This window comes from Candoia aspera, chromosome 1 (assembly GCF_035149785.1).
Source record: "Candoia aspera isolate rCanAsp1 chromosome 1, rCanAsp1.hap2, whole genome shotgun sequence".
Classification (NCBI taxonomy): domain Eukaryota; kingdom Metazoa; phylum Chordata; class Lepidosauria; order Squamata; family Boidae; genus Candoia; species Candoia aspera.
In genome coordinates, this window is record NC_086153.1 from 330,088,857 (window position 1) to 330,104,882 (window position 16,026).

General features: G+C 45.0%; 1 protein-coding gene across 3 annotated transcripts in view; it reads left to right on the plus strand.

The window, feature by feature from the left end:
* ARRDC2 (arrestin domain containing 2) overlaps window positions 1–16,026 on the plus strand; it is a 463,191-nt gene that overhangs the window by 4,644 nt on the left and 442,521 nt on the right. The window contains exons 1-8 of one of the 3 annotated variants that reach the window (XR_010066958.1): window positions 3,146–3,501; window positions 4,530–4,596; window positions 4,725–4,872; window positions 5,948–6,050; window positions 6,415–6,671; window positions 7,651–7,813; window positions 8,543–8,694; window positions 8,869–9,623. Coding sequence is in view for 2 of the 3 variants with exons in the window: in XM_063290676.1 (XP_063146746.1) it covers window positions 3,225–3,501; window positions 4,530–4,596; window positions 4,725–4,872; window positions 5,948–6,050; window positions 6,415–6,671; window positions 7,651–7,813; window positions 8,543–8,694; window positions 8,869–8,925 (1,224 nt within the window). In the remaining variant the exon portion in view is untranslated. Of the gene's footprint in view, window positions 1–3,145; window positions 3,502–4,529; window positions 4,597–4,724; window positions 4,873–5,947; window positions 6,051–6,414; window positions 6,672–7,650; window positions 7,814–8,542; window positions 8,695–8,868; window positions 10,136–16,026 lie in introns of those variants that run through there. The other 2 variants (XM_063290676.1, XM_063290677.1) reach the window with 2 other exon arrangements.

Sequence of the window (16,026 nt, forward strand, 5' to 3'; positions counted from 1 at the left end):
CTGTTGCTACTTGGCCGTTATACAGATTCTTCAGGAGGCATACAAGATGACTTGGTATCCCCATACCACTAAGAACTTGCCACAATTTGTTATGGTCCACACAGTCAAAGGCTTTAGAATAGTCAATAAAACAGAAATAGATGTTTTTCTGAAACTCCCTGGCTTTTTCCATTATCAAGGGCTCATTTAGAATATTGAAAACATTCCTAAGATGGCTGCTGTGGGAGATTAGCCTATTCACAAAATGGCTGCTAACGACTCACAAAACCTCCATTTGCATTGAAGCTAACTAATCCTAATGTGCCCAGTTTTGTACAAGCAGGAATTTCATGGAATCCAAGGCTATTTCTGAAAAAAATACATGATGGTAAAGACTAGTGATTTGCTTGGCAGCATACCAGCTTCCTATTAATTTGTTTTTTAGTTTAAAAAGTCTTTTTAAAATGTCAGGTGAGGCAGAGAGTTGGGCAGGTACCAAGGGATCCAGCAGAGAAGGGTCTTTCCGTGAAGGATGCAGATTCTGATTTCCAGTTAGTAGACTGGAAATTAGTTTCTAGTTAGTTTGCTGGTCTGCTAGTGATTCCAGAACATCATGTTAAGGATTATTGGTGCTTCAAAGGGCTACCCTTTGATGGCCTCTGGTTTTGCATCATTGTCACCATTGTCACCATCATCACCATCATCATATCCAGAGGAGTTTTGAAGGGCCTGAAAGATTGCCCTCTTTTATTTTCCACTATTTTAGTTGATCTTAATGAAAGGCCAGGATATTCTTTTTAGCATTTCTTACTGTTATCGGTAATAACAAACAGGTGAAGATCTGCTTGTGGCTTAGCAAAAAGCAAACCACTTAAAAAATTCAACTGGAATCCCGCATGATTTGTTCCCTGCCAGGAGTTGATTTATCATCAGTCCCTATTCCCAAAGAATTGTGTTGTTCCCATTAACTAATGTGCAGCAGGAGTTAATTTCTATCCCAACATAAACTGGCTGGAAATTTAGCTTTAATCCAATACATTTAGAGGGAATCAGGGTAAATTAGAGGATACTCCTTTCAAATATTAAATTCCAGAGTGGTAGCCATCACTGTTTTCTTCAGCCAACAAGTGGGGAACAAATGCAACTTTGCAGTTTTGTTGTGGCAAAGGTTTTCTGATTAAACAGCCTTGGACTGGTTAACTGTTCTTAACCTTTAAAGTACCATAAGGAAGTACGTTTGATTATGTGTTTAAGTGTGGGAGGAAAGGTAGGTATTATACCACATACTGACAGGGGTGCTTGTTCTCTAGAATTTGTGTTCACCTTGGATACTTTTGAGAATTTTTTTATAGGAATGTCCTCAGTTGGACCTCTTGCATTGCGAGACTTCATTTATAATATATGAAATGATTGGCTGGATGATCTGTCAACTTTGCACCTTGGTTGAAGAAGAGTGCAATGTATGAAAGCCCATGAACATAAGAAACTACAGCATCATTAATCCATTCCCAGTACTGTGTTGCTTACTTATGACTATTTATTTCTGGGCAATTAAATATAATCCAACAAAAAATAACTGCATGCAAAAATGCCCTTGTCATTCCCCATGGTCCCCGTATGATGGCAGTGTATGCCAAAAGTTGAAATAAGTTTCTCTTTCTCTGGCATCACCATGTCTTAGGAGCAAACTGGGACTGTTTTTATGCTCATCAAGTGACTGCTTTGCTAGAACGCTTGAAATTTTTCTTGGTATTCAGGAACCTCCATGTCCTAAAACTGTTTACTTCTGAATACCAGATGCCCAAGACGACAAGACCTTTTGCTTGTGATCCTCCACAGGCAATCTGTGAACCCCTCTTAGACACAGGAGATAAGCAGGCGGAAAAGTCTAGTGTTCTTACCACTCTTCTCTGTATTACAGTTCTCCACAGTGATTTTAAGTTACAGGTTTCTCCTTGGCCCAGGTGAGCCTGCCAAGAAGAATTTGAAGGAGAAGGAGAGATTGTACCATTTTGCATTTGAGCCTTTATTGGGGAGAACTGTATAGGAGCAGTAGTGCCAGCTTTCCAAAAGATAAATGATGTGGGAATACTCATTTCCCTGGAATCTACAGCTGTGTGGGTGAAAAGGCAGCCTCTTGCCCCAGATTCAGAGCTAAGTTTATTATTGTACCTTGCAAGAAAGCAAGATTTCCTTTCTAGAGTCAGGCAGCTGTTCTATTTTTTCAAGTCCTTTGATTTTCTGAGCCAGTGCTGGAAAACTCATGGCTGCACCTGGGAGCTTGGAAGGAAGGCTGCAAATCAGTGATGGGAAAAGGTGTATTCAGCCCTTTCTACAGGAGTCAGAGTCCATTCTTTCAAGTCCAACTAAGATCCTTACCAGAGAATGATAAAAGTGGTATTCGCCAGGAACTAGACTAAGTAGTTTATGGAACGGGAAAGCATGATAGAGGAGACTGGAGGAGAGGGGAGTTTCCAAAGTAATTCTTCTGGCAAGAGGATGAGGTATCCATAAAGGTATGTGTATTGTTCAGCCTCAGGGCAAGATAGTGCAACAGTAAGTTGTCACTATCAGCTGACTCAAATAGAAATTCTAGTCAGATCTTACAAATAGCCGAGAGCAATTTGACTTGGAGAATGTCCACCTTAACTATAGAAAAACAGGACAGTGTATTTAAGGGGAATATGAGCAGAAAGACCCAAAGCCAGGAGCACAGTGGCGTTTAGGTGAATACCACCTTCCCTCCAGATCCTAGGATAGAAGCACTGCAGGGTGGGAGAAGGCGGAAGGTCATAATAATAAACAACCTTATTGTTTTCTGTCATAGAGTTATTTCAATTCTCCTTGGGTTTCCTAAATCACAGGGCATTTTTAAAAAATTCTACCAGGCTAACTTTGCCCAGTGGAGGAAAGTTTATCTCTCTGGAGATTTCTTCTCCCCCGCCCCCCTTTTGCAAACTCTGCAAATTTGAGGGGTCAAACAGGCAGCCAAGCACCCCCGCCAGCCAACTTTCGAAGACGGAGCGCAAGCTTGTTGACTTGTTTTGCAAAGGTTTCTCTTGCCCCGCCTTTCCCCTCTGATTGGCCGCCTGGCTGCCGGGGGTGCGGCTGGGGGCGCAGAGCGGCGCTCCGGAGGCGCTGAAGCATTTAAAGGGGCCGTGCGCCGAGAAGAGCCAAAGCGTGAGTGGTGCGCCGCTTGATCGGGCGGCGAGCTTTCCTTCCGACCGAGCTTCTTCCTCCCAGCCATGCTCTTCGACCGGCTGAAGCGCTTCGCCATCCTGCTGGACTGTCCGGAGCTGGCCTCGCCCCCGGTCTTCAGCTCGGGCGAGAGCGTGACGGGTCGCGTGGTGCTGGAGCTGTCCGGCGAGGCGCGCTTGGGCTCCCTCCACATCCACGCTCAGGGCTGCGCCAAGGTCCACTGGACCGAATCCCGCAGCGCCGGCTCCAGCACCGCCTATACGCAGAGCTACAGCGACCAGGTGGAGTTCCTCAACCACCGGGAGACCCTCCTCGCCCCGCCAGGTAGAGCGCTTGGGGAGAAGGACGGAGCGCCACGCGCCCGAGCGGCTCTGGCCGGCGGGCGTCCCGGACTCGGGGGTCCCCTGAGCGGGGCCGGAATGCTTGTTGTGCCCCTTCGGGGGCCGGCGGAGAGTTCGGCCCCTCTCCGGACACCGGTCCGAATCCAGGCCCTCCCCGCTTCTTCAGCTCTCACGGAAGCGGCGGGGCTGCGCTTCACGCCGACCAGATTCAGGCTGCTTGCAGGAAAGGAACCAGGCAGGGCACCAGCCTCGATCTTGCTGGGTCGCGGCGGTGACGGCTCCGTCTTTCGGAAGCTCTAACTTAATCTGACGGGGAGGCGAATTTGTCTGAGGGAACTGGATTTTTTTCGGGGCTGGTTCCTCAGACCTTTGTCAGCTGCCCTCTGCAGAGTTCCGCCAGCGGGGCCGGTTGCCCTGAGCTCCGTGCCAGAGGGGAGTGGATGCAACTGGCAAATTTGGATCAGCCGGTTCTCTTCTCGGAAGCCGTCTATTATACACGCCATATATTATACACTGTGGGGACAGGGGAAGAGAAATCCTTCAGTGCCTGAGCCATTTTGCACTGCTCTCTTGAGTTGCGACTTGCTTCTGAAATCTGTAGTCTTATTAGGCAAATGCAAGAGTTTCCAAAATGGGTCCTGTAAGCAAGTAGGAACTCAGTGTAGCATCAACCTGTCCATTGACAGGTATATTAAGATACTTCCCTTGGGTGTATGATGCCCTTGTCATCAGGAGAAGTATAGGTTTATTCTGAAAAAATGTATAAACAGCCCTGTTCTGCTGTAATCTCTTTGATGACTTGCGGTCTTTTTTAAAAAAACACCTTTGTGGTTAATGTAGAAATGTAAGAGAAATCTTTGGTTGCATATCTTCAGTTTGCAATCTCTAGGGTGTGAATATGTGTTTCATTTCACTTAAGTTCTGTTGATTTGCTACGGCACAAAAGCTTGGTGGAACTTTGTCTGAAAGAAATTGAAAAGGGCTTTTGTTCTTCCTTCTGTTCCCTAACAGACAATGGAGATGTCACGGTCCTTCAGGCAGGAAGGCATGAATTTCCCTTCACTTTCCAGCTCCCAGGGTAAGTCCTTGTCTTTTCCAAAAAGAGTGGGGTTCGATTCGTAATTATGGCTATTTTAGGCTCTTTCTAGCTGGAGGGGTTAGCACCAGCCTTGTTCTTAGTCTTAATATCTCTTTTTCCCAAAACAGGACCTTGGCCACCTCCTTTGAAGGAAAGCATGGCAGTGTCCGCTACTGGGTGAAGGCCAAGTTACACCGGCCTTGGTCTTCAGTCAAAAGAGCCAAGAAGGAGTTCACAGTGATTGAACCCATCGATATCAACACACCAGCGTTACTGGTAAGCTGAGATAGGAAATGTATGTCAAAGGGAAGACAATAATTCCATATCATCCCCCGAAAGGAATTGCCAATCTGGATCATATTTGCAATTTACAATTGTTAAAAGATGATTTGTAGGAGGTAGTTGGATTCCTGGTGACTGTATGGACACATCCATGTAGTTTTGTCATGCATAAAGCAATGGTTTGTGGCTGCCTTCTTCCAAGATACTGTTAAAGTTTCCTGTCTTGCTGCAGCCATAGAATTCCTTGGAGAGTCTCAATCAGGCCTTACCTAGTTTCACAGCCCAGTCAAGATCAGTCTTAGCCTCCCCTTAAAAATTACAGCTGCTTAATGACCTTGGACTGTTTGTTGCCAGCTGTTCTAGTGTCCAAAGTACTAGGTTATAATTGTGTGTGCTGTATTACTTACATCAAAAAAATGTAGTATTGAATTCAGTAGCTTTAAATTCATGCTACTTAATTTAGATTACCTGTTATCTGCCTCTCATGATTCTCTGTAATATCCCGGTGAGATGTTGAGTACAAACATTGACAAGAACTTCATGGCTGAAGAGGATTGAAGTTAGGTCTTTCAAGATTGCTGTCATATGATAGCGACTCTTATTGCCATGCTTTTATTCAATATCATAATCCTGCTTTCCCTAACCTATCTGTCCGGAATGTGCAGCCCTAACACATTTGTTGGGTATTGGAGAGTTATAGTCTGATCTCTGGGCTGCATATTTGACTACCATGGTTTGTAGCACCTAGATAACCCAGTGATAAGCTTGTCTAATTCACACTGAAGAACAAGCAGACTCTAATCATTTGCCACACAATGGTTCATCTATTTCTATGTCTCTGAGGATCCAGAAACAGGGAAATTATCCGGCACTCAAAGAAAACCTTTTTCTAAACAAACTATTTCCTCAAGTCCTTTGTGAGAAGGAATTCACTGTTGTCTGGCAACCTTTCTCCAAGTTCATCCTCTTCCTCATTGAAATGTTTTTTGATTCAGGAAAAGAAAGGCAGCTCCAGGTTCTTCTCTTCCTTCTGCTGATGTGTTTCTTTCCTCTTTGCCTCTTCCGACAGGCTCCTCAGGCTGGTGCCAAAGAGAAGCTGGCGCGAGCATGGTACTGTAACCGTGGCCAGGTTTCGGTCTCAGCCAAAATTGATCGGAAAGGCTACACACCAGGTGATCTTCTAGGCAATTGTTTAGGAGGTGGTTGCAATATGGGATAGCTCCTCTTTTCACATCACCCCAGACGTCCCAAGCATGCAGAATCTTGGTGAATGACTCGTTTTTGTACAGTTGCAATCAGCCACATGCCAAAGTGCTGGCATAGCATTAGCCAGAATATTTTAGAAGTTCCCTCATGAAGAATTGGGCCATCAAATTTCTTGGGGGGAAGGCAGTGACGTTGCCATCAAGCTTATGCATGCCCCTTGCAAAAAATTAGAGACCAGCAAGGTTAGAGAAAGAGACTAAAAGAGCAGACAAGTAACGGGTTCAGTATCACATTGCCTCTAATCCCATACTCTCTTCCATTCCCTTGCAGGTGAGGTCATCCCCATATTTGCAGAAATTGACAACTGCACCACCCGTACTGTGGTACCAAAGGCTGCCATCATCCAGACACAGACATTCATTGCCCGAGGCACTAAAAAACAGAAGAAATTGGTGGTGGCAAGCATCGTGGGAGACTCCATTGCAGCAGGAAAGAGAGAGGTGTGGCATGGCCGTGCTCTAAAGATCCCACCAGTTGGGCCCTCCATCCTGCAGTGTCGCATCATCCATGTAGAATATGCACTGAAGGTGAGCTCAGAGGGGCATCCGTGTAAACATAAGAGAGTTTAGAGACTCAGGACTGTCTGGGATTAACTCTCTGCACCCCAGAAAATCTCATTTTTATTTGCTGTTTCATTTATCCCTCCTCTTCTCAAAACAGCTCAGGGTATCTTATAAATGAACTATTTCAAAACATCCATTTTAATCTAGTACTTAAACAGCAGCAAAAGTTGATAATAATTCACCAGAATCAGTGAGAATAACAAAAACAGAATGGTTGGAATCAGTCTGGTAAAATGTTCTTTTACAGAGATTTCCTAAACATGCCTTGAAACCAGGAGCCCACGAGTTCTAACCCTGCCTTAGGTGCAAAGCCAGCTGGGTCAGCCTTTGGGCCAGCCTTTCTCTCTCAGCCAAGGAGGAAGGCAAGGAAGGCCACTTCAAAAAATGTGGCCAAGAAAACTGCATGGACTTGTCCATGCAGTCGCCAGAAGTCAGGACTGACTTGAAGGCCCATAACCAAATATGAGATTTCTCCTATATTCTAGACTCCTTTTAGGGTGATGAAAAGAGCTTCCTTGGGGAGAATGTTCCAACCTTTGCCAGCCCCACTATCAGATGCCCTCTACTGTATGCAAAGATGCTTATGTGTGCACTGTTCTGCACTTTGGAAAGATAGAGGCTAAACATCTTCATTCAGTCGCATAGGATTTGGCTTCTACCCCCTTGTTCTTTCTCATTGCCTTTCTTTGCCCCAGTTGCAATTTGTCTGAATCCTACTTTAAGGTATGGTGCCCAGAACTGGAAACAATACTCAAGATGTTGAATGTCTTAATGTACACAAAGCATGCAAATGAAGTGCAATCTTAAGCTTTTGTGATACAGAACAAAGAGCTCTTCAGAAGCCTGAACTGCTTATTCAGTGCAGCCTGGATAAGCTGGATGAGATAGGGAAGCTTTTCTTTTCTTTTTCCCAAAAGCTAATTGTCGGTTTTTATATTGGCAGGTCTGCATTGACATCCCAGGGACTTCCAAGCTGCTCCTGGAGTTGCCACTAGTGATAGGCACAATCCCCCTGCATCCATTTGGCAGCCGCACTTCAAGCATCAGCAGCCAGTACAGCATCAATATGGATTGGCTACAAATGGGGATCTCTGAACAGCCTGAGGGTAAGCAGCTTAAGACTGAAGTGAAGAGTGAAACAAACCGGGAAATCTAGTGATTGAAACCAGGCAAAGAAAGTGCTCCTCTTGCAGGTGGTCCTGAATTTGCAACACCTCTTCTAAGAAGGCCTGCCTCAAGTGCAGTTCCAAGAATTGTGCTTTTGTAATCAGTTATGGGAATTGAAACAGCCTTCTTTGGAATGGTGTTACTGGAGTGCGTTTTGCTTACTTTTGCTTGTTCTGAAAGATTGAAGTTTGTAATGGCTTATAGGGGGAAAGGGAAATTAAAGGCAGGTGGAAGAATTTCTGGGGTGCGTGGCTGCAACATGCAATTATGACATGGAAGCTTTCCCAGCATAGCAAGTCGCAACCCTTTGTAGTCCTGAGATCTGACCAGGTACCATCTTTCTTGGGATGGCGAAAAGCAATAAAATTTCATTTACATGAATCCACTCAAGTGGGAGTTAAGGTTCTTAGTTTGGGTTCACATACTCTGCTAAGCTATAATGTGATTTGCTCAGCTTATGGTTTAGTGTATTGTGTGAAACCATCCAATTCTGATTTGTTCAGTATACCACTGCTGGCCGTCTTGCATTAGATTATAAAACTCTGTCCTTAGATAGTATTTGGGGTAATTTATGAAACACAAATGAGGTCCTGCTTGCAGGATCATCTAGACCTGAGCCTTGAAGTCATGTAAGGGGCACTCAGCTAATCAACTTTGTTTCTCCTTAGCTCCTCCAGAGTACTCTTCTATAGTGTCTGGTGAAGAAACCATTGAGAATTTGTCCCCTCCTTCTCAGGATGAGTCTCCTACTTTACTTGAAGGACGTTTCTTTGCCTACATCCAAGAATTCCGTTTCCGGCCACCTCCTCTCTACTCAGAGGTGAGCGTGGGAGAGTGCTGCACAGCTTATTGTTTTTCTGGGGAAGATCTCTTTCAGCTACTCTGTCAGCCTCTATCAGGGTATTGCTAGTAAAACAATAGTTTTATCAAACCAAGTTTCCTGGGGGGAGCTGTTCCTAACTTTTCCTCCTGTCTTGCCCTCCTTGAAATCTAGGTGGACCCCAACCCCCCATCTGACAACAGCATCCGTCCACGCTGCATGACTTGCTGAAGGAAGCACTACCTGACTTGAGATCAAGGGAAATCCTTTACAAGAGAGATTATGACGGTGGAAGCAGAATGATGGGGGTGAAGAATAGGCTTTTGCCCCAGACGAATGTGGATGCCCACTCTTAGTTGGTGCTCTACACAGAATGCCTTCACTGGACTCTCTCCGTAACAGACAGAGCTTGTCCAGGCTAGATCAGCGTTGGTGATGAAGAAAGAGAAGAGAGCTCTTCCTCAGCTCATGAGTGGTGACTGTCTAGGAACAACACAAGAGCATTTGAACTCTAGACCAATCTCTGTGCTTTCCTTGGGTACATTTAACCATGTTCTCCCTAGACCTACAGGGTGGGTTTTTACCCTGTAGACAGAAGCTGCAGAACCCATTCAGCCTGCCAATCTGAGGAGACATTCCTGCTCCATTGCCTAGGACTCCATATAAGTCTTCGAGACGGAAGTTAGCTAAAAGAGTTCCTGCCTTATGACTCAGTGTCATTATTAGCACTTCTGATGTTTTTGGATTGCCCAGTTTGGTTTCACTTTTAAGACAAGCAGATACTCATGGGAATGATCAAGGGCTGAGTGGGCAAGAATCCCCAGTCTAAAAGTTATAGATAGTTGTGTAAGAGGCAGAAGGAATATACATCTTTTTCTCCCTTACATCAGGGAGTGACTTGTTTTTGTTTATTGCAACATACAGTAATTGTAATTGTACCAGATGGGAATGGGATTGAGGTGGTTGCAATAGGTGGTTAATTTGCAATTTCAATTACGTTGGGTCTAAATTCTCCAGACTAAAATTTTGAGATAGAGGACAGAATTTAGAAAAATATGTCTTTTAGAAAGTTGTATGAATTCAACAGAAATGCAGAATCGAAATAGATTGTATGAGAAGTTTTTGGGAGTGTGATTTTCCCCATTTCAAAATGGGTCTTAATTAGACTGCCAAGTGGAGGGGGAGGGAGTGAATCACCCCTCTCTCAAATGCATTCCATATGCTTCTAAGCATGTAAACATCCTGCTTCTGCCCCATGTAGGGCTAGTGGCCTTGTTTTTGTACCTCTTTTCTGTTATCCTCTGGTTTGATACAGACATAAACCTATTTCTAGGTTCGCATTTTATAAACTGGTTGCCTTTAACTGTTTGAAAACAATGTGTGTTTCTCAGAATTCCTAGTTTTGTACAAGTGTTGCAATTAAATTAATCAAACTTTTTAATTTCCTTTTTCGTTCAAATTTAATGGCTGGAATTTTCCTTTTTTACCCATTTCATTCATTCAGTCCACTTACCTTTTACCCATGCCAAAGTGGAATGCCAGAATTTTCTAGGATGCGCTTCAGATACCTAATTGAATCTAACAAATGGGACTCCTATGTCTGATTCAGGGGATCAGCAATCTGTGGCTCATGCCCCCCTCTCCCCCAAGCACCACCGAGATTGCAAAGCCAAAATGCTACCATAAAAATGGACAATGTTGTGAGGTACTGTTGCTCTTCAGAAATAAGGGTGGGGATGGGAACAGAGAGCAACTTTCTCACCTAACTGGAAGCTTGAGAATTGAGCTCCCTTAAGTCCCACAGCCTTCAGCTGGGTCTCAGCTGTGACTAAGCACTTGCTATTTAGGGAAGGGTTATGCAGACGTAAATTACAATTTGCCATCTTTAGCTTTCCAAGCACTAAGGCCTCAGTGTCACTGTTTAGTTACTACCATCCCTCACCCTGCCTTACATTTGAGGTAGGAATATCGTGTATTCAGCAGGTCACCTGGTCAGACATCCAGACATCTGGAGCAGTGCCTGCCTCCAAATGGGAACATACATAAAAAGGACAGTGGCCCTGGAACAGGATGTCTTGCCTCTATAATCACTTACATTGTCCCACTGGTTTCCAGCCTTAGTCTGCTGCTGCACTCTTTCACCTTTCATGCGCTGCTGCGGTTTAGAAAATGGGACATTCCATGTTTTCATCAGACACTTCCACTCATGGCTGTCAAAGCCCCCCCAGATGTATGAGGCTCAAACCATATGGCTGGTTGGGAAATATGCATTCTCCCTTTTCTACATTTTTACCTTAAACTTTACAATTACAGTCATTTCACCCCTTAAAACTCTTGAAATCTCCCCAAATGAGCAATAGCCCTTCCTATTTATCAAGCTGTGCAAAGCCTAGTGTGGCCCTTGAGCCAACAGTTCTTATCACCCCACCCCCCTCAAAATCATGAGCTGTTAGACGGAGTGGCACGGTATGTTGAGCATAGGCTTCTGTGTGCTTCTGAATTGCCATTTCAAGGATTAGGACTCTATTAATGTTTGAGGGAATGTGTTTCTATCCCAAAGAATAAAAAACAATGTAACTCTGAGGTAATCTGCTCTGCAGAGTTATGGGTGGAAAACTACTAGGGAAATTGTATCTGCAGGTCTGAAAGCAAAGACCCCATTTGGGGATGTGACGTCCACTTAATCCAGCTTTGGCCCACTGGGCAGATAACTTCCTTGGCTTTGTTCCCTATCTTGTTTGCTATTTTTGTCATCACAAGGCAAGGTGGGGCCTAGCCAAGGAATATATCTGGGATTTCAGGGAAATGGTAGATTAGCAGGAAGAAATGAAACACAGGTAGAGAGGAAAGACAATATTGAGTCAATATTTCCTTTATTGATTGTAACCTAGGTAAGACAAAATTCTAGCCAGTTTCTAAGATTCCATGTCCTCAAATATGAACAACCCTCCAACTAAGCAAACATCCAGGACAGATAGAAAGAAGTCTTCCTTCTTGCAATATATAACTAACCCTGGGGTTTAGTTTAAGCCACACTGAGCATCAGTTTGAAATCAGTTAAAATTTGCTACTACCGCCAACCTGAATGGCTTTAAAAGGCAACAGACAAGTTTCATGAAGAAAATTAATTCAGTGGTTATTAATCTTGATGACTCTGTAGTAATATCAGAGGCAATATATTTTAAATACCAACTGTTGGGGCACAAGATTGGAAGGCTTCTACTGCACTTCACAGGGGCATCTGCTTGGCCTCTGTGGGAACAGAATGCTAGAAGAGATGGGCTTTTGTTAGATGCAGCAAGACAGTTCTTATGGTGAGTGCACTAAGCTTTGTGTTCAGATGGGAACGTACATTTAAGAGTTCAACGGAAGAAACAACTTTTACAAAAAAGGTGTCACTGATGTTATTTCCATAATAATTGAAACAGACATCAGGGTGCACAAGCACCTAAGTGACTTAAGACCATGTTTACTTTGCCCACTCATTTGTACATTTAACCCAATCTGACTGGCTCAACAGGGAATGGAAAGTAATTGTCTCTCAGGATTATATTAGCACAGTAAATCTTGCTTTGCTAATCCATTACTATGTAGGGATGGTCATACCTTTCTGATGTCTTATCATCTTTGATTAGTTCATATTTTATTTCCTTCTCTGAATATGAATGGGATCTTCTGCTGTACTGGGCAGTCCCACTAGTGGTCTTCAGGCAGCCCAGGTTGTACTTTTTGCACCTGATTTAGACAGTGTTCCTAAGGCTTGCTGATGTTTCTTTACTAAATGTGTTCAGCTTGTAATACCTCAACTATTTCAGCTGCTCCTGGCAGGGCAGATACAATTTAGGAATTTAAGGTTACCACAATTTTTCCAAAGTCTCCATGGCTTGCAACCTTAAGCCTAGTTTGCTTACTAGCTTTATATTCATGTAACTGTAGATACCAGATCTCCCTATCTATTGAGGGGACTAGAATTCAGAGACTTTTTCAGTTGTAACCCTCTCCCTCTGGAACAGCTTGCCCTCACAAGCCTAGGTGGGTCCCTATTTTGATGATGTTTCAGAAGATGACAAAAACAGTCCTTTTTAAGAGAACATTTGGATTCATTTTATACTTGCTATGGCTTTATTTACAGTTGTAATAGTTTTGATTAATTATTGGTTTTACAAATGGATTTTATTATTTTATTAATCTCATGTGTTGTAAGCCTCCTAGAATTGGGAGAATAGAGGGCGTATATATTTTGGCAAATAAATAAAAAAACTTGAGAGAGGGAAGCCAATACTCCATTTAGAAATATTTGAAGAGCAGCTGTTATTAATGTGGGTGTAGGCTTTGCATGCAGAAGTCCTAAGTTCAACACCTAACATTTTCAGATAAATGATCCAGATAGTTGGCTCAAGGAAGTTGGCTTGCGCCTATGGCCTTGGGGGAGCTACTGCCAGTTAAGGGATGTGTTACTGGACTAGCTACTTTAAAAGTAAATCATTTTCATTATCATATGTTCCCTTGGAGAACCTACTGCTCAGGGTCCAAACATGTGCTTTGCATATACAAGATCTCAGCTTAAGATACAAAGCTGCTGGGAAATAATTCACTTTGGCTAAGACCTTGGAAAGTTGCTGCAGAAAAGCCCTGAGCATCTCAGGTAGACCAGTACTGGAAATACACTATAAAAAAGAGTTCCTAGTTAGTAGCCTGTTATTGTCCAGGGAACTCAGATTACCTAAGTGACTTCTGGCTTTTTGGCTAGAGAGCAGTGTTTGTGGTCAGCTACCTCTAAGTAAACTTTGTCAACTCTAGGAAAAGGGAGGTGTTTGCATTTTGTAAGAGGCTTCCAGAAACATACGATAAGGCTATAGCCAAATGGGAGTCATGCTATGACCCTCTGTGCTTTTGGACACATTAACAGCCTTTGACCTGGATAGAGAGGTAACAATTTGGGGCAAGGTTCACTGATGCAGGAGCCAGGGATTCAGTCAAAAATAGTGCCTCTGAACATGTGTAAGATATAGTCAAAACTTACTCAATCTGGGAGTAAGGGTGAAGAGTTCAGGTAGATATGAAACCCAGTACATCTTATGCTCCTCTGACCTTTCCATTTTCACTTCATCCATCACAATTTCAGATTCTTTTCTTTAAGCATTTCCAATTGAAATGCTTTTCTTTAAGCCTGAACTGCTGAATTATATTATTATTATATCCAGATTATTCAGGACCCGACTAGAGACAGTGGCCTCACCGCAGACCTAGTTTTCTTGTCGGAGCAGTGGCAAGATGATCTGAGGGGAGAATTACATCTTTCCCCTTTGTCATGGTCAGATCATGCTCTGGTGGCCTTGAGATTCTCTCGTGCCGCCCCCCTCCGCAGGGAGGCAGGACCCATGCGATTGGTCTGCCCCCGGTGACTGATGGACCCGGCTGGGTTTCAGAGGGAGCTGGGGGTTATACCCGAGTCTCTCCTGCACAGTCCAGCGGAGGCCCTGGCTGCTGCCGGGAATAGGGAGGTGGCCAGAGCCTTGGACAGGATCGTGCCTGTGTGGCCTCTCTTGCCCACCCAAACCTGGCACTCCCCGTGATTTACGGAGGAGCTGAGGGTTTTGAAGAGGGTTAAGAGACGCCTAGAGTGCCGCTGGAGGAAGACAGAAACTGAACCCAACCGAACACAAGCTAGAGCCGCAATTAAGGCCTACCTTGTGGCGGTAAGAGCAGCTAAGTGCCAGTACTTCTCCACTCTTATTGCATCCGCAGAATGCCGCCCGGTGGCCCTGTTTAAGATTACCCAATCCCTTTTAGGGAAAGGGGAGTCAGAAATCCATCTACAGGGTTGTGCGGAGGAATTTTTGGGGCACCTGCAGGATAAAATTGCTCGGATCCAGACCGAGTTGGACTCTAAGCGTGAGACAGAGTTGGAAGAGATACCCAGGGAACGTGCTTACCAGGTTATCTGGGAACAGTTCGATCCTGTTGAACCCAAGGAAGTGGACAGGATCCTTTGGATTGTAAATGCTACCACATGCCACTTAGACCCATGGCCCTCCTGGCTGGTGAAAGCAGCGTGGGAGGTGACACGTGGCTGGGTCCAGGCGATGGTAAACACATCCTTGAGAGAGGGGGTGTTTCCAACAGCCTTTAAGGAAGCGCTGGTGCGCCCCCTCCTCAAGAAACCATCGCTGGACCCTGCTATACTGGACAATTTTCGCCCAGTCTCCCACCTCCCCTTTTTGGGGAAGATGGTTGAGAAAGTAGTGGCTTTGCAGCTCCAGAGGATTCTGGATGAAACGGATTATCTAGATCCCTTTCAGTCAGGTTTCAGGCCCGGTTATGGGATGGAAACGGCATTGGTCGCACTTAGGGATGACCTCTGGTGGGAGCGAGATGGAGGCAGTGCATCCATCCTTGCTCTTCTTGACCTCTCAGCGGCTTTCGATACCATCGACCATGATATCCTTCTGGACCGACTTAGGGAGTTGGGGGTGGGCGGCGTGGTTCTGCGCTGGTTCACTTCCTTCCTCTAGGGTCGTTCACAGTCGGTGTTGATAGGGAGCAAGAGATCCGGCCCGTGGCCCCTCCTTTGTGGGATGCTGCAGGGTTCGGTACTCTCCGCTCCTTTTTAACATCTACATGAAACCACTGGGCGAAATCATCCGTCACTACGGGGTGAGGTATCATCAATATGCAGATGATACCCAATTATACATCTTCATCCTGGGTGAAGTAAGTGATGCTGTGGCCACCCTTTCCAAGTGCCTGGGGGCTGTGGGGCCTGGATGGGGGACAACAGGTTGCAGCTGAACCAGGGGAAGACGGAGTGGCTGTGGATTAATGGCTCCTCGGTTTCTGGGAAATTGTCATCTTTAGTTCTGGATGGGGTTGCACTGCCCCAGACAGACCCGGTGCATAACTTGGGGGTCCTCCTGGACTCACAGCTCCTGCTCGAAGAGCAGCTGGCAGCCATGGCTAGGAGGGCCTTTGTGCAACTTCATGTTGTGTGCCAGTTACACCCCTTCCTGGAGCAAGAGGCCCTTCGAACGGTCACTCATGCCCTGGTTATCTCCCATATAGACTACTGCAATGCGCTCTACATGGGGCTACCCTTGAAGAGTATCCGGAAGCTACAGCTGGTGCAAAATGCAGCCGCGCGCACGTCACCCCTTTGCTCCATGAGCTGCATTGCCAATATGCCAATATGCTTCTGGGTCCAATTCAAGGTATTGGTTATCACCTTTAAAGCCCTACATGGCATGGGTCCAGGTTACCTAAGGGACCGTCTCATCCCCATCACATCAACCCATCCCACCTGGTCGTGCAGAGAGGGCATGCTACGGACCCCGT